The sequence below is a fragment of the Adiantum capillus-veneris genome, chromosome 22 (assembly GCF_014529385.1).
Source record: "Adiantum capillus-veneris isolate H3 chromosome 22, ASM1452938v2, whole genome shotgun sequence".
Taxonomy (NCBI): Eukaryota; Viridiplantae; Streptophyta; class Polypodiopsida; order Polypodiales; family Pteridaceae; genus Adiantum; species Adiantum capillus-veneris.
Window position 1 is genome coordinate 68,272,956 of NC_140952.1, and position 18,113 is coordinate 68,291,068.

Consider the following 18,113-nt stretch of genomic DNA (forward strand, 5'->3'; position numbering starts at 1 on the left):
GTATTTACAAAAATAGATCTTTGTGGTGCTTACAACCTAGTCAGATCAAAGAAGGTGATGAATGGAAGATAGCCTTTCGGACAAGGTATGGCCACTTTGAATACACCGTCATGCCATTTGGTCTCACAAATGCCCTAGCTGTTTTTCAACATTTAATGAACGATATCTTTCGGGAGTTGTTATTTTGTGGTAATATATTTGGATGATATCTTAATATTTTCCAAGGATCAAGAAGAGCATGAGCACCATGTACGATTAGTGCTTGAAAAGCTTCGTGCATGAGGGTTATATGCAAAGTTGGAGAAGTGCTCTTTTCATCAATCTAAGGTGGAATGTCTTGGTTATGTAATTTCTAAAAAGGATATCCCCATGGATCCAAAGAAGGTTCAAACCATCCTTGATTGGGAGACACCCACCTCGGTAAGAGATGTTCAATGTTTCCTCGGATTTGCAAATTTTTATCGTATCTTTATATAGGGATACTCCAAGTTGGTTACAACACTCACAAGGTTGACAGTCCATAATAAGTTTGTCTGGGACTCAGAGGCCGCGAAAGCATTTCAGACTCTCAAGCAAGCTTTCATGACCGTACCCATTCTAATTCACGCAGATCCTACAAAGCCTTTCATCCTAGAAAGAGACGCTTCAAATTTTTCCCTTGGCGCTATTCTATCCCAAGTAGGAGAGGATGGTCGAGTACATCCAGTGGCTTTTCATTCCCGCAAGTTCTCAACTACAAAAATCAATTATGAAATCCATGACAAAGAGCTCTTAGCAATCATCGACTCCTTCGACACTTGGCGTCACATACTTGAAGGAGCTCCTCATAAGATCATTGTCTATACATATCACAAGAATTTGAAATACTTCATGGAATCTCGCGTCTTGAATCGTCGCCAAGCCAGGTGGAGTGGTATCCTATCAAGGTTTGATTTTCTTATCTCTTATAGACCCGACCGTCAACAAGTTAAGCCAGATGCCTTATTAAGAAGATTCTACTTTGCACCTAGAGAAGGCGACACATCATTTGATCAACAAGAGTCAGTGATTTTGAAACCTGAGCAGCTTAAGCTAAACGCCACCATAAGCCAAGCTCCTAAAGATTCTACTTTTCTTTCTAATGTAAAGACGCAAATTGCCAAAGACCCACTTGCTCAGAATATTAGACAACAACTACAAGGACAAGAGGTTAATGAGAACTTTCAAGAAATTGATGGACTAATTTACTATAAGGGTCTTCTCTATATTCCTCCAGGACCAACACGCTTGGAGGTACTTCAACAACGGCATGATCTTCCATCAGTAGGGCATTTTGGGGTTAGTACAAATGAGCTTCTCTCCCGTGACTTTTGGTGGCCTCAAATGTGGAAGCTTGTCAAGGAGTATGTAGGCACTTGTGACACTTGCAATAGATCAAAGGCCCCTCATCCATCTCCATGGATTTCATTGTAGAGCTACCCTTGTCACAAGGATTTGACTCCATTTTAGTAGTTGTGGATCGGTTTACAAAAATGGCACACTTCATTCCAACCACTAAAACCATCACTAGTGAAGGTATGACCAAACTCTTTCTACAACATATCTATCGTTATCACGGATTACCGGATGACATAGTTTCTGATCGAGGCCCACAATTCATCTCTAGCTTTTGGAAAAGCTTATTCAAGCTACTCGGAGTACAAATCAACCTCTCCTCAGTCAATCACCCACAAAGTGATGGACAAACAGAGAGAGTAAATCAAGTTTTGGAACAATATCTCCGTTGTACTATCAATTATCACCAGGATAATTGGGTCGAGCTCCTACTGCTAGCAGAATTCTCCTATAATAACAGTTTTCATGGCTCCACCTGTCACACTCCATTCTTTGCTAATTATGGTCAACATCCCAAACAAGATATCCACAGGCACCATCAAGTCAAGAATCCAACTGCTATTCATCTTACACAACAATTATCTACCATTCACAAAGAATTTACAATTCACATCAAAGAAGCTCAATCCAAGTATAAGAAAAGTGCAGATCTCTATCGCATGCAACATCCAAAATACAAAGAATGGGATAAAGTGTGGCTCCTCCGATGTGATCTGCGTTCATCTCGTCCCTGTTAAAAGCTTGATTATCGAAGGCTTCGCCCGTTTAAAATTATCCGTCAAGTCAATCCAGTCACCTATCGACTCCGATTGCCCTCATCCATGAAAATCCATCCGGTCTTTCATGTCTCAGTCCTAGAACCTTGTCACACATCTAAGATCCCAGGAAGAGCCCTACAACCACCTCCTCCGGTTGAGATTCAAGGACATGACGAATATGAGGTCGAGAAAGTCCTAGATTCTCGAGTTTCGCGTGGCAGGTTATAGTACTTGGTGCATTGGAAAGGCTATGATGTTAGTGAACGAACCTGGGAACCAGCACACAATCTACAACATGCATCTCTCAAAGTCCAAGAGTTCCATCAACAACATCCATGGAAGCCCAAGTCAAGGAACACCACTGTTCATCATGGAACTCGTCGCTAGAGGAGGGGGTAATGTCATGGATGCTTGAGAGTCAGTCGCTGCCTGCATCATCGCTTACATTATCGCTAGAAGGCTCTAGAAGAATCTAGAAGGATGTAGAAGATTCTAGAAGTTCTAAAAGTATCAAGGAGATTCTAGAAGTTTGGAGAAGATTCTCGAAGAATCTAGAAGGTTCTGAAAAGCTCTAGAAAGTTGAAGAAGAATCCAAAAGGTTCTAGAAGAACTAGAAGAATCAAGAAGGTTCTAGAAGATTCTAACCTCCTCAAGAAGAACCTAGAAAGTCCTAACCTCCTCAAGTAACCTCCTCAAGCACTAGTATAAATAGGGGTCTTGGGCCACAAGCCCCCAACACCAGTTGTGAGGCTCCTATGAGGAAATCCCTCTTCTAGTTCTTATGTTCAAGTTTTGTCCTTGCAATCAAGCCTTGTCTTGTACTGAAGCATGTAATCCAAGTCTTGTATCTAGCTCTCTTAATAAAGTATTAAGTTTAATATCCAATATTAAGCTTATCATCAAGTCCAAGTTCTTGTACATTGTGAGCACCACCTCTTGCTCTCTTTTAGCTCTATACGCGCTCATAACATCCTATAGACTAAAGATGAAAGAGGTGTTGTCTCTGTAAGTCTCATGTACTGGGGTCACCCCCTTCTTGTGGGTACTTTGTATCTGTTTCTATCTTTTTTTAATACAATTCTACCTTCTCAAAAAAGATAAAATTGATCAATCATGAAGATTTATTTGCTCTGATCCTTTTTTTTGGCTTGCAAGTGAAATTTGGACTATCCAAATTGACCCTTGGAATAAGGTTTCATTAGAAATATATTAAAATGAGAAAAAACATACATGAAGAGATGATGGACCATGGTGCTCATTACTAGAGCAACCGGGAGGAAGCTACAAACAGAAGCAAGAAAATTACGATAGCCTGAAAAGCTTGGCGACTATTGTGGTAAGACAGAAAACGATAAGAGACCTCACCATTTTTCATGCTAATTATGTACCATTTTTCATTGTAATTATGTGCATTAATTGTGATTTGATAGATTCCACACTGTTGATGAAGGTAACAAGTATTCACCAAAAACATTTTTTCCAACCAATGAAAAAAAGTACATTGTGAAAATTCTCTCAGTTTTTAGGCCAAAATTTGAAGGATTTGCCGGTTTTTACAGTATAATGTGTAAACTTTGGCGGCTTTTTTAAAGACAAGCTTGAAATCTAGTGAGGCTTTTAAAAACTACATCAAAGGCTGGTTTTCCGTGAACATCTATGCGCACTGACTCTCTTATCTTCCTCTCTTAAAGTGCACACATGCAGGGCCTCCGTCGGACGTCCGGTTGTTGTTGAAGAGCGTGACATCATCACCTCCGTTTGGAGCCAGGTCTCCCAAAGCAAGCTAGTTGATTGGCCACTAAAGAATATGCAGAGATGTTCCGTTCACCCGAATGGAATGAAGAGATGTTCCGTTCGGGTCCGTAGTGCCAGGCAGTGAAGATGCATATTCGGTTGTTTTGCCGGACGATGTGCACCCTATCTCATACTCTCACAAGTATATAATCCGTATATGAATCATGCATTAACAACACAGCACTTGGTTTGCAAACCAACTAACTGCCCGACACATGAATAAGCTTCATGGTAGGCGTGGGGGTGCCGGTGGTGGTGGTGGCGGTGGCGGTGGTGGTGGAGGTGGAGGTGGAGGTGCACCAACATTCTTGGTTCGGGGATGAGGTGCTACGTCTCCTCTAACTGCCTTCCACAGTGTTACCAAGCTCTCACTGCATTCCACGCTCTCCAAGCCTACCAACCCCCCACCGCAGGCCAGTGACGCTGGCAGGCTTTCCAGCCCCACCCCCTCCATTTCCCATCTCCTCAGCTCACTCAGCTGCCCAAAGCTCTCAGGCAATTTCTTTAATTTTGTGCAACCCCCCATGCCCAGAACCTCCAAACACCGCAGCTGTCCAAAGTTCTCTGGTAGCGCCTCCAGCTCTGCTGCCCCCTCCAGATCCAACTGCCTTAAGCACCTCAGCTGCCCAAAGCTTCCAGGGAGGTGCTTCACAATTTGGCAATTCTTGAGGCTTAGATATTCCAAGCAACGTAGCTCTCCAAAGCTCTCTGGCAGTGCTTGTAGCCCTGAGCAATCCCCTAAGAAGAGACGCTTCAAACAAGTGAGCTTTCCAACATTCTGAGGAAGATGCCTTAGTCCCTTGCAATCTGTTAAGTTGAGTACCTCCAAACGAATTAGGCAGTGATCACCGGCAGAGATCTCTGGTAGCATCTCAATTCCAGAGCAGAAACCTAAATTGAGGGACTTTAAATTACTTAGCTCCACAAAGCTCTCAGGTAACTTCTTCAATTCTGAGCAGCCACTCAGATTCAACTGCTTTAGGTTGCCCAGCAGCCCAAAATTATGTGGCAGCTGTTTCACTTCCGAGCAAGCAGCTAGCGAGAGGACCTCCAAGGACCTCAGTAGTCCAAAACTGTCGGGCAAAACTTGCAGGTCACTGCAACCTCCCAGGTCAAGCTTCTTCAGAGCTACCAACTCCCCAAACGTTCTTGGCAGGTGCCTCAACTGGTTGCAATAAAGTAGATCCAGCGTTTTTAGATTGCTCAAGCTCCCAAAGCTCTCCGGCAACCTTCTCAGACCATTGCAGAACTTCAAGGACAGCTCCTTCAGTGCCCTTAATTGCCCCAGATTCTGTGGAAGCTCCTCAACGTCATAGCAACCACTCATTTCCAGGACTTCTAAACATTGCAACTTGCAAAGTGAAGTCGGTAGCTCCTTTAGTGTACGACAACCCCGAAGGCCAAGACACACAAGATTGGTGAGGTTTCCAAGCTCCTTGGGCAGCCTGGACAACCAAATGCAGTCAAAGAGGTATAGAAGCTGGAGAGAATAAAGTTGGCAACAGCTGTCCGGAAGCTCCAATATCTCATTCTCAAAGAGACAAAGCACATTCAGAGAGGCCAAATTCTGGCTTTCCAACATGGATAATACAGCAGCTGCTTCAGGAACTCTCAACCGCAACCTCTCCAGTTTAGACATTGTATTAGGGGTAATCAGTGCTACATTCTCCATGTCTATGCTTTGTAATTGACTTAAACCCTCCAAAGAGCCTATGATGCTTTGCAGCGGCCTGGAGGACCTTATGAACATCACCTTTAGTTTGCACATGCTTTGAACAAAAGGAGGGAGGTGATATGCATCTCCATCAAAATATAAGAGAAGTGCCTCCGCAAAAGGGAAGGCCAATGTGGGAGGCCATTCTTGCTCCGTCATGGCACCTAAAAATTGAAGTAAATAGAAACCGTGAGCTAGCAGATTCAATCTGGACTAGAAATTGAAGGGAAAAACCTCTCCAAGGACGATAATTATGATTTCAAGCTTTAAAGGAGGTTTAACATATGTTATGGACCTGTACTAATGGAAATTATTTGAGCTTCAAGGGGTTCCGCTGATTGCCAATTCTTAGGTATGCTCCTTCCCTTTTGTGGCATTAGCAGCCGAGTCCGTTGAGATGGTGGGTTGTTCCTTCTACCCAAATAGATAGCAAGGTCCCTCATCACATCATGCTGAGAGAAAACTAAAGCCCTAGCACTACCATATTCAAGTGCACGCCCATCATCACTGCATGTAATCATCATCATGTTAATTATACACGAGTATGTCCAGAATCAGTATATTCAATATAAAACCAGAGGGAAAGGCATCACCACAAGACATTGCAGTACGGACCTTTGCAGTTTCTTATCGAAGTCCAAGAGACATCGACTGCCAAGCTCTGCCAGTGCTAAGACTGCATCCATCCATTCCATTCCACGGACATACACCCATATGTCCAGTAAGGTATCCACTGAACACCGAGAGTCTTCAGGGTATGCACCCAAGTCTAGAAAGCATTCTTGCAGTTTAAGATCCAAGGCATCAATGCTTGTTTGAAGACGTCTTTGTAAGGCATTCTTATGATACTCTCCCAATATCTCAGCCTCGCGAAGTTTGTCCCTTGCATTGCGCCATGCTAGGGGAAACCAAACAGCATTGGAAAGGGATCCACCAATGACTTTGAGAGCTAGTGGAAGGCACTTGCACTCTGATATAACCTGGACATCATGCAGTTCCAAAAGTTTGAGTTTTTGAAATGTTAAATCTCAGAATACAATCTACTTGATAACTCTTGATTACCTCGTTTACCAGTGTCTCTTCTGCCCAATCAGGAATAGAGTCTTGTCCGAAGGACCAATAGCAGAAAAGCCTCTGCGCATTGTTTTCACTCAGCAACCCCAATGTATATATGTGAGTATTGTGAGTCTCCAATGTGGAGGCTTGCCTGGTGGTGATTAGGGTCCTGCAGCGCTTTGCATCGAAAGAAAGATTTTCCAGGTTTGCTTTTGACCAGACATCGTCTAACACTAGTAAACGGTTGGAGGACATGCTGAGAAGCCGGCCTTTCAACTGCCTATATGCATCCTCCTCATTCTGAAACACGGGCAGTGCAGTGCTCCCCCCACAACTTGCTGCCAGATGGTGCTTAGAAGCCCCATCATGTCTGGGGATTGTGAAACGGTGAAGAAGTGGATTCGATCTTGGAAAAACTCTGCAACTTTTACAAAATCATTAGTAACCATGGATCATGAAATACAAAAAATTAAACTCATTTGCATTTTATAACGTTCAACTGCAATGTATATTTTAACACCAAGAAATTATCATCTATCTCATTACATTATAATATTGTTGTTTGAATTGGGATAAAATTTTGGCCCTTTTTGAGAACACACAAATTATGGTGTAGGGAATGGCCCTGCACTGGCCATTCCTTGAAATAATGGGTGACCCCATGGCAACCGACGGAGGCCGGGAGCCATGGTGGGAGCACATTATTTCAGGAATGGCCACCCACTGCAGGGCCATTCCCGGCCGTCAATGATCATGGGGAGTGGGGCTTGTGAGTGCTCAGGCTCAGTTGCACAGAAGATATCTCATGTTGAGTTGACGCTCCATCATTGCACGTGACGATACGCATTCTGCATGCTGACATGTCGCATGCTTGATGAAATTCCCACGGCTGATGTGATGTTCACTGACTGATCCAGGTAGCCTCGGATTCTGACTGTTCAGATGCCGTGCATCGAAGCACTGGTCAGTTGAATTCTGTTGCAGAAGGTGCAGTGGATGCATGGCTGAGATTGCCAGCCCCACGAGCCACGACCTTGATGGTGTAGGGAATGGCCTACAATGGCCATTCCTTGAAATAATGGGCGATCCCATGGCGACCGACGAATGTCGAGAGCCATGGTGGGAGCGCATTATTTCAGGAATGGCCACTGCAGGGCCATTCCCGGTCGTCAATGGTCATGGGGAGTGGGGCTTGTGAGTGCTCAGGCTCAGTTGCACAGAAGATATCTAATGCTGAGTTAGCGCTCCATCATTGCACGCAACGATACACATTCTGCATGCTGACCTGTCGCATGCTTGATGAAATTCCCACGGCTGACGTGTTGTTCACTGACTGATCCAGGTAGCCTCGGATTCTGACTGTTGAGATGGCGTGCATCGAAGCGCTGGTCAGTTGAATTCTGCTGCAGAAGGTGCAGTGGATGCACGGCTGAGATTGCCAGCCCCACGAGCCACGACCTTGACGGTGTAGGGAATGGCCCTACAATGGCCATTCCTGGAAATAATGGGCAATCCCATGGCGACCGACAGATGTCGGGAGCCATGGTGGGAGCGCATTATTTGAGGAATGGCCACTGCAGGGCCATTCCCGGCTGTCAATGGTTGTGGGGAGTGGTGAATAATTTCGTTTAAGACATTAAAAGACATATCTCCATTGTCATAAACATGACACTTTGTAAAAATTGGGGCAAACCCCTTTCAACATTACTAAATGGCTCTAAGTTTTGTAGGCTTTCTCACTTTTGTAGGTGGAATTACACTAAAGCTAGGGCTTTTTCTAGCATGATTGTCCAATTGGTTTAGGGTCTCATTATGTTATTATCATATCCATGGTATAGAGAAGCTTATAAGAATATATATATGCTTTGATACTATGAAGAGATAAGGATTTATGAATGTGTGTGTGTGTGTGTGTGTGTGTGTGAGAGAGAGAGAGAGAGAGAGAGAGAGAGAGAGAGAGAGTGAGCGAGCTAGAGCCAAATGAGGGTGCAAACTTTTATGCTCTTCATCTTTTAGTAGGACAATGTTTGCAAGAAAAGAACCTTTTGATTATAAGGTGTGCTCGAAGTTGGTGCAAACTACTTTGGCCAATTTGAGGCAACATGGTGCACAATATGATCCATGGCCAGAGAAAGAGTATTTCTTGTTTGGCCGTGGAAAACCCCCCACCATCGGAGTTACCATTTTTTTGGATGAGTACCCAAAGGACTAGTACCTCAATCTAGGGTTGACTTTAATCAAAGAGACACTGGGTCTTGTGTCTTATTATAAGATTTCTTATCTTGGCTGCAACATTGTACCCACCTATGTAATGGGCCTTAGGCTTAGCTATTTGATGTCTATGTTACATAGGAGAAAAAAAACATTTTGTGATCTTACCCCATTATTTCTCGGGGGTGCATAAGAACCTTATGTTTAGTGATGTATGATTGTTTTGAGAAGACAAAGTACTTATATGTATTTTCAAGATGCAAAATCCTACTTAAGATTTTACGGAGCGCACTCTCTCTCTCTCTCTCTCTCTCTCTCTCTATTGTGACGGCTTTATCCAATTGCAACTTTCAATAGGCTACTTTTTGTCTTCCACGACCAACTACTCGAATCCATTCTCGAGATTTTTTTTTTTTTGGCACAAATCTAAAGAAATTTTAAGTCATGGCACCCCAACAATGCCCATATATTACTCTCTAAAAAGTTATGTTTTCTCAATATTTAATGCTACAGATGGGAGGGCACAACATTGTTTATCGATGTCAATGTAGCTATAAATGTTGGCATTCTAGACTTGGATATGCAGATGTTAGTAGAAGCACATTTTATGCACATTACCAACAAGATGCGCAAGGGAATGCTCACCCTTCTATCCAAATGCACAAACCTCATCCTATGACTAATGAAAGTGACACATTTGTGGAGACTAGTAGTGTCACAATACCAGTATCCCATTAGACAAGGCGCATGTGGTGTTCTTGCAAGGCATTTTGCAACGGGGGGCAATTAGTTAGCTTGGCTACTTATGCAAGGCATCAAAAGAACCTCGAAAGATTCAAAAAGCTTGCTTCTAACCTTGGGTTGGGATCAAATTTCACCACATTCTCTAGTGTCCTTTTAGATGAAGTTACTATTGAAGTAGAGAATATACAAGCTAGTAATGACGAGGTTCTTAATGAGATTGGTGGATCCAATCATAAAGTTGATAATGATCTCTCCCTTGATGATCAAATATTTCAGAGAATAATTGAATTGCAAGCTTTATGGGACAAACATCAAGTGTCCTTGGAGTTTCAAGGTAGCATGCTTAGAATCCTCTTCGGTGGTATGGGAAGGCCTCGAGTCATTGGACACGAACAAGATGTGAACAAGACAAGTTTGAGTAAGCTTCTTGTGCAATTTCCCAACACATGGGATGGATCTCTTGGTGACATACATGTACGTATCGGCATGCCTTGACCAGCTAAATACAATGTTTACAAGCCTAGGCATGGTTGAGTCTATGTGATACAAAGTGTGTCAAGGCATGAAGGACTCCACACATGCTCCTCTTCTTTATCCACCTAGCTTGGAAGATCACTATAGTAGCAACACAATTAGATGTGTATGTGTGTCAAATGAAAATACAAGAAAGGTACTGAAGCCTGATTGCTTAGTATGTTGTGAGAAATACTCCACTTGTGGGTCTCCTAGCAAGGACATGTTTTGCTTTGATTACATACCCATAGGAGCTCAATCGAGATGGCTTTCAAGAATTCAGACTATATGCCATGAATTTCTTGCAATGTGGGAGAGAAAGGATAGGTTGATGCCAAATCCCAATAATAATCTTCAGTCAAACATTGAGGAATTTTGGGATGGGGCAAAGTGCAAGGAGCTTAAAGACTTTTGGGATCCTCAATCACTTTTTGAACTCCCTGTCATATGCCCAAAAGAGCATCGTAGGCAAGCATATCAGGCATTGCCACCTAATGGAAGATCCACTTGCCTCGAAAGTGAACAACAACACGTGGACATTGTGGTCTACAATGTTAGATGCAAGTCTTGTCGATGTCCTTTTATATCTACACAAAAAAAGTGCCATGTAATGATCATTACTACACAATTGTCAACAATTTTCATCAAAGGATTTTAAACGAAAAAATGACACTCATGATTCACTTGTGTTTTTTCCTCTTGTAAGGAGACCCACGCAATTTTGCTTTATGTCTACATTGGGATGGTTTTCAATCATACAAGACAACACAAAAGAATTGTGGTGTAGTTGAGATGAAGGTTTTGAATTGTGGAAAGAACTCACAAGTTGGCATGTTACTAGTGATTTTCATACCTTTCAGTTGTAAAAGAATCATTGGAAGCTCTGGCAAGATTTTCCATGTCTTTTTAGCTCCCTTAATAGCGGAGATAGAAGATCTATTTGTCCATGGAGTTGAGATCAGCTACAATTATCCTTTGTCATGGATAAATGGCTTGGACAACTCTTTCTCTCTCTTTTTGTAGCTTATATACATCTTAAAAGCATGGAAAAATCTCTTACATTATTATTTCTTTTGTTTAAGGTCGTTGATGCTACTGCTTCTAGTGGGAAGAAGAATGAGCAAGATAAATTATCACATATGGTACTATTATTTGCTTCAATGATTTTACAACTAATTCTTTAAGTCATACTCTAAGTTTGAAGTATAGCTATAAAAAAAATTATTCTCTTTGAGTATAGTATGACTTCAACTTCCCAAGTGTTGTCTATAATGCTTTTCATTGACCATAGAAGCCCATGAAATTTTTAACTTTTATATTTGAGAATTGTGATATGAAATTTAGGTTACTACTACACCGACAAAGGATCATAATTGTAAAAACTTTACTCAAGACTTTGAGGAGTCTAACCTTTTTGAAGAACCACAAAAGATGGGTGGATTTTCAGAGGTAATCATGGTTTAATAACATTATAGCTAGTACTGTAAGCATGCAAGTAAACCATTTTAGCTTATGATATATAAGCCTCTCATTTCCACTTGTAGATAGATAAATTCATGTTGGAAATGAAAAGCTTTGAAGGTTTACAAACGCTACATTTCTGATGAGGAAATCCACAAATATAACATGCTTTTTTAATTGAGATTATTGAAAAAATAATCACGACTTTTCTCATTTGCTATAGGATCTTGATGAATCTTATGTGCGGGATGAGATCCCAACTTCATATTGTGATCTTTTTAAACATGGAAGTATGAAGGGAGTAGATGTTGTAAAGGAAGGCGCTTCTTTGCTCAAAGGCCATATTGTAGGAGCACAAGAGGTAACACTTTTTTGTTTACAAATCATATCTCCTTGTAATAAATATCATGTCTTTTCATTTCATAGTTTCTTACTTCTTGTTATAGGATTGTGGTGATGTAAATCAAATTTCACATCACGGTTTTTCTCATCTTGGGAGTGTGAAGAGAGTACATGCTCCCAGAGAACATATTTCTTTGGGAGATAATCAAATTTTAGTATCACAAGAGGTAAGAACTTTTATGGTTACATTTTATCCTTGAATTAAATATCATCTATTCTTATTCCCATGCATGCCTAATACATTGTATAGATGAGAACTTGTTCCGAAATTGAAAAGGAAAGTAAAGTGGAGCAAAAGAGTGTCGGAGTGAGAAAAGTAAGCATATAAAGCTAATTATTCATTTAGCTTTAGTACCATGCATTTACTTATGTTCAATCCATGCATAGGTAACCGCAAAAATGAGATCCCATAAGAAAGGAAAGGTCACCCTCAAAGCTCCCAAGACTAAGAGAGCAAAAGTACAACTAAGCTTTTAACACTAATATGTATATTTCTATATTCTATTGAAACATAAGAATGACTAAAGGATATTCTTTTTATACTTTATGTTATTATTAGTTGATAGATTACAAGAGCTTGATCAAAGAAAAGTGCATCTCTTCAACCCTCTGAAATGAAGTAAGCAACATCTCTTAAATTAAAATCTCTTAATCATAGGTCATCTTCAATTGTTTCATTAGTGTGCACATTCTCACTTTGTTTTTGTGTGGTTGTAGATCAAGGAGACGCCACTAGAAGACCTTAAGACCATTTTTCTCAAATACATGGGAGAGGGAACAATAAGTAGTATGTACTTCTCATTAAGAAATACATACATTACTTTTTTAAAAATAGAGCTTAGCTTTAGGTCTTTTTGTAGTGATGTAAAAAATCCCGATAGTGTGACCATGGTTCGCAAGATTGTAGGTTGGTTGATAGATACTAAGAAAATAGAAGTAATGTTGAAAGATAATCCTCGTACTTTAGAGGACATTGTAATATGTGGTTGATGACACTCAAGCTCAATTAAGACACATGTTTTCAACTTAATTTTTTTGTGTCATATTTAGGTATATTTTTTTCTTTTAGAGTGCCTTTGACAAACTGATATTTGAGATTGGGGATCTCTTTGATACCATGTGCTACTTGGTGATCCTAAAACATGAGGTTATGGTAATCTTCACACCTCAAAAAATAATTCCTATATGGTGATCTTCAAACCTTTAAAAATTCCTACATAAGAAAAGAAATTAATTCCTATATGGCAATTTTCACGCTTTATAAAATCCCTATATAGCAATGTCTTTGGTTATCTAGGGAAATAATTACACTTTAAAATTCCCTACATCCCAACTTTTCCTACATTTCCTACTTACATATGTAGGAAAATGTCTCACTTTTCCTAGTCTTGACTTTTCCTACATACGTGCATTGAAAGTAGGAAAAGTATATCTAAAACTTTTTTTTTTCCAATATAGGAATGATCTAAAAGTTCCTTGTAGAGGAACATTGCAATAGGTGATGATAGAGGAACATTAGATAAAAGAACTTTTGTTATACTATATATAACATCAAAAATGGAAAAAAAGGTGTTGGAACCCACCTGGACGCCAGGAACCAGCGGACCTGGTCACCATTCCACACTGTCAATAAGACAATGTGGGGCTTGACATGTATCGCAACCCCTTGGGAATGGCCTCCCCATGGCCATTCCCTACACTGTCATGATCGCTGGTTGGCTCACTGTGAACCAGCCACGATGAACCTCTACAAGTGACTGTCATTCTACATGCTTACGTGTCAAGATCTGAGCACTTCACGATTATCATTACTGACTTGTCAAGCTCTAAGCGCTTCACTAATTACCTTTGTTGATTTGTCAAGGTGTGACCCTCCCAACTGACGGAGACAGAAGGGAATGCTTGGTCGGGCCATTCACAGTAGCACGCTCTCAACTGCCAACAGTCACCTAACCTGCTGTGCAAGGACCATCCCCTACCCCATGTGTGCATGGTTACAAAAGGCAGCCGAGGATAGACTTCTAGAGCTCCTTTTTGGACACTTTTACACAAGTAGTGGCAGGGTATAAATAGAGGGGCTTGGGTGAATCACGAAGATTTGAAACTCCCTCCTTTGGGCCTATTCACAAATTATGTACAAGGAAGATGATAAGATCGACCAAAAGTGTAAAATAGCCCCTCTAAGAGAGACCACCCCCTGTAGATGTGTGAAAAAGGGCAACTTTAATGGGCTTACTCACAAATGTACAAGGAAGATCAAGAGAGATAAGAGAGGCGATCCCCTCTACATGTGTGAAAAAAAAGGGCAAAAGGCAACCTTGAATCTACTATCCGTGTGCTCAATTCAGCCCCTCATGTAGCAGATTTTTAGTTGATCCCCCTTCGCTACTTCACAGGCAGTGTTCGGGAAAAATGTGTCTCATCTTAACATCGTGCCGTTTTCAATTTCCAAAATGCCGGCCAAGGGCAAGGGGAAAAGGAGAAATTCCGCCCAAAATAGAGAAAAATAGTGCAAAAACCCCAAAAAACACCGTAATTTTCTAAAATTTCCTCTTTGCAAATTCAAGGAAAGAAATTTTGTATGTTTGGAAAAATGATTTTTCCCGAACACTGATCAGAGGATGTTTTGGAAATATTCTCTCTCGTGGGAAAGCGTTTTCTTTCCCTATATTGTTTTCCAGGTTCTGACAACCCTCCCGCCTCCTCTGCAGAAGCTCATGATGATGGTGTAATGTCGAAAAGCTCTTGTGCACGTAAAGAGGCCAACCAGCTTATCCTAATTCTTAAAAGGAGACCTAAAATCTATATATGATTTACCAGTCCACTCACCTCGAACTTGTGGATCTTTGCATATTGCTAATGCAAGGGTAGTCTTTCCAATCCCACCCATGCCTCCCACTAACGTCACCATCTTGTCGTCGCCACCGAAGAGCAGCAACTTCACTTGGTCGATCGGATTGTCCAGACCCACCAAAAACAGATCGACGTGGAGCTCATCCAGTCGTTTCCCGGGCTCAGTACTAATGTGTCCCACATCATGATGAGTTCCACTAGTGTTGTTAGCTTGCCTCACCCAGTCCAAAAGAAGACTTGTGTTTCCATCCATCCTTGCCATCAAAGGATCGATGGCTTCCCGCAACTTGTACTGCTCTTCAAGCAGCACCTGTAGGTGTGCATCTAGCTCCTGCAATAACAGTGTGTTCAACGCTGCCAGGTTTCGCAAGTGTTGCAGGATCTGTTTCCTGAGCTTGAGGATGGCCCTGCTGTAGCGAAGTCGCTGAATAGGATGCCAGCCGCTGAGTTGGATGCATGACTCCACCAGAAATCTCCCCTGCTCAAGCTGCTCCTTGAAATCGAGCAAGCGCTGCTCCCAGTCACGTGCAGGTATCTGCACATGGCGGCATATCTCGCGGAAAGTGGGCAAGTGAGTATCAAGATCCTCGGCCAGATTCTTGCAGTGCTTCTTGCACCACACCATTTTGGAAACTGCATCTTTGGCAAGGTTGTAAAGATCGGAGTATGCTTGAGCAACCACCGCACCCACAGCAGCTCCCACCAGCACACCTTCCGCCATAGAGGAGAGGCCTTAGCGCGAGAGAGAGAGAGAGAGAGAGAAGACGAAGAAGAGAGTTTTAACGTGGTAGCAAACTATCCCAAGAGACCTTAAAGATATGAACTCAAGACCCGTTATTCAAAAGGGACATGGCATAACGAATCTACCACACTTGGTGGTAATAGAATAAAGGAAAGAAGATAGCTTGAATAAAGGAGAGAACTACTTCAGAGAAGAAAGTGAGAGAGAGAGTAAAGGGATATATAGATCGAATAAAGGAGAGAAGATAGCTTGAATAAAGGGGAAAGCGAAAGGGTAGAAACAAGGTCAAAATTCACTATGGCCTACATAAGCTATAATAAGAGACTTCTTTGTAAGAGAGAAAAATAAAAAGTGACACTAGTAATTTAAAGTATGTGATATCACATTTAAATATTATAATTTTTTTATAAAAAGTGTAGCAATGAGTTGTTTAGATTACAATATATTTCAAAAGCATAAAAAATAATGTTTGACACCCAATACTCAATGCTCCTCTTTAAAGAGAGAGGTACACAAATGTCAACATCCTCTCACAAGGAACTAAAAGAAATATTTTAAAGAAAGTTTATTAGCTTCTCATGTGACACTAATCCGCACACTTTATCCAATGGTCCAGAGATGCACCCAAAATCCAACCTGTTACTAAGGACTACTTATGTAGTCAATTAAGAACAAAGCATCTCCCTCTCTCTCTCTTTCTCTCTCTCTCTCTCTCCCTTCCACACATCATGTCATCTTTTTTTCTTCTTCCCAATGCTAATGAGGATCTTCTTAGATTCTAGGTAATTAAGCAACTCAAACAAAATTTGGCATACATAGTTGAGAGGACATTGAGGTTTCTTTGTGAGAGAAAAAAAAGAGAAAGTGACATTAGCATTTCAAATTTTTTGGTCAAATAGAGTATTGCAGTTTTTGGAAACAAGTGTAACAATGACTTATTTAGTCAACAATATATTCCAAAAGCATTAAAAATAATGACTAAACCAATATTCAATTATTCAATGGCTCTCTTTAAAGAGAGAGGTACACAAATGTCAACACCCCTCACAAGGACTTAGAAGAAATAATAATTAACAAGGTAAAGTTTTTAAGTTGACCTGAAGAAAGCAATAATTTTAGTTGTAATACATTGTGTATGTATGTGTGTATATGTCAGTGTTCGAGAAAAATCATTTTAAAAAACATACAAAATTTTCTTTGGGGTAGATTCAAAGAGAAAATTTTACAAAATAATCGATAATTTTTGCAATTTTACTCTATTTCTATAAAATTTTTAAGCGGATTTTCTCCTTCTCCTTCTCCCTTCAAGTAGCTAATTTGGATTTTCAACCAGCTCAAGGCTAAGTTAAGGTATACTTTTTGGCTTTCTAAAAGAAGTCTTAGAGGAGAGTTGGATTAGGCATACTTTGAATGTTTTCAGTGATGATTGAGACTAACTTTAAATGTTGTTTCAGTTTTAAAATAGTAAATGGATCTTTTTATTTCACCTTTCATTTCACATCCTGACATGTCTTGATTTTTTTTTTGCATTCTATTGTTTTAGAATGTCAAAGTGAAACTTCACCTTCCATAATTCTAGTAAATTCTATGCACACACACACACATATATATATATATATGAGTTCTTTCTATTTCACATGTCATAATTTCACAGCTTCACATGGCTCGATTTTTCTTGCATTCTATGAATTGATTCTACTCAATATTTGAGAAAGTCTCTTTTATTAAGTGGTCGTCGGTCGAGTTTCCTCTTCACAAAGAAGAGAACAGAATATACTAGCATAAATTTTAAATTTACAAGAATTTTGAGCTATTTTCTCCCATATTTCACCGTTATTCTTGTCGTTACTATGGTTTGCATCTTGCTAGTCTCGATTATCAACCGACTCAAGGCTAAGCTGAGGCAATCCTTTTTCAAACACTAATTCCAGTTAAACTCAACCTAATGACTTTATCACTTTTTAATTTTTTAGAAAGCCGCCGTGACCCTTTTACTTTTTTCGAACACTTGTGTGTGTGTGTGGATGAGAGAGAGTGTGTGTGTGTGTGTGTGTGGGTGAGAGAGAGAGAGAGAGAGAGAGAGAGAGGGAGGGAGGGAGGGAGGGAGATTAAAAAAAAGCCGAGGTCCAATGTAATCGGCTAAAATTGTAAAATCCCGGTTAGATTTTGAGCTTGTCTTTAAGAAAACCAAGAAATTTACACAAGTTTTAGTGTTATTACTGGCAAAAGCTTCAAATTTTGACCTAAATATTGGAAGAATTTCAAGTTTACCCTTATTTTTATCGGTTAGGGAGAATCTATTTTTCTAGACATGGAGGGAGGGAGAGCTAGAGGATCTCTTTTATACATTCTAATGCTTCACATCAATACCAATATAGAGAAACCTTTTAAAAACACTTAAATGAAGAAACAAGGTGAATGATCACGATGGCCTGCTAAGATAGTGCTATAAAATTAGGAGGAAGGCAAGGTACTAAGAAAAATACTCACT

The 18,113-nt window shown here is 40.6% G+C and overlaps 1 protein-coding gene across 1 annotated transcript; it reads right to left on the bottom strand.

The window, feature by feature from the left end:
- Nucleotides 1-3,592: 3,592 nt before the first annotated feature.
- Nucleotides 3,593-15,013, bottom strand: LOC147429535 (uncharacterized). The gene is made up of 5 exons (XM_086495788.1): nucleotides 14,857-15,013; nucleotides 6,703-7,114; nucleotides 6,256-6,620; nucleotides 5,936-6,147; nucleotides 3,593-5,804 (listed from the first exon to the last, which is right to left on the bottom strand). Exons 1-5 carry the CDS (start codon nucleotides 14,877-14,879, stop codon nucleotides 4,153-4,155), a joined length of 2,664 nt encoding a protein of 887 aa, XP_086351914.1. The 5' UTR covers nucleotides 14,880-15,013; the 3' UTR covers nucleotides 3,593-4,152.
- Between the last annotated feature and the right edge of the window lie 3,100 nt (nucleotides 15,014-18,113).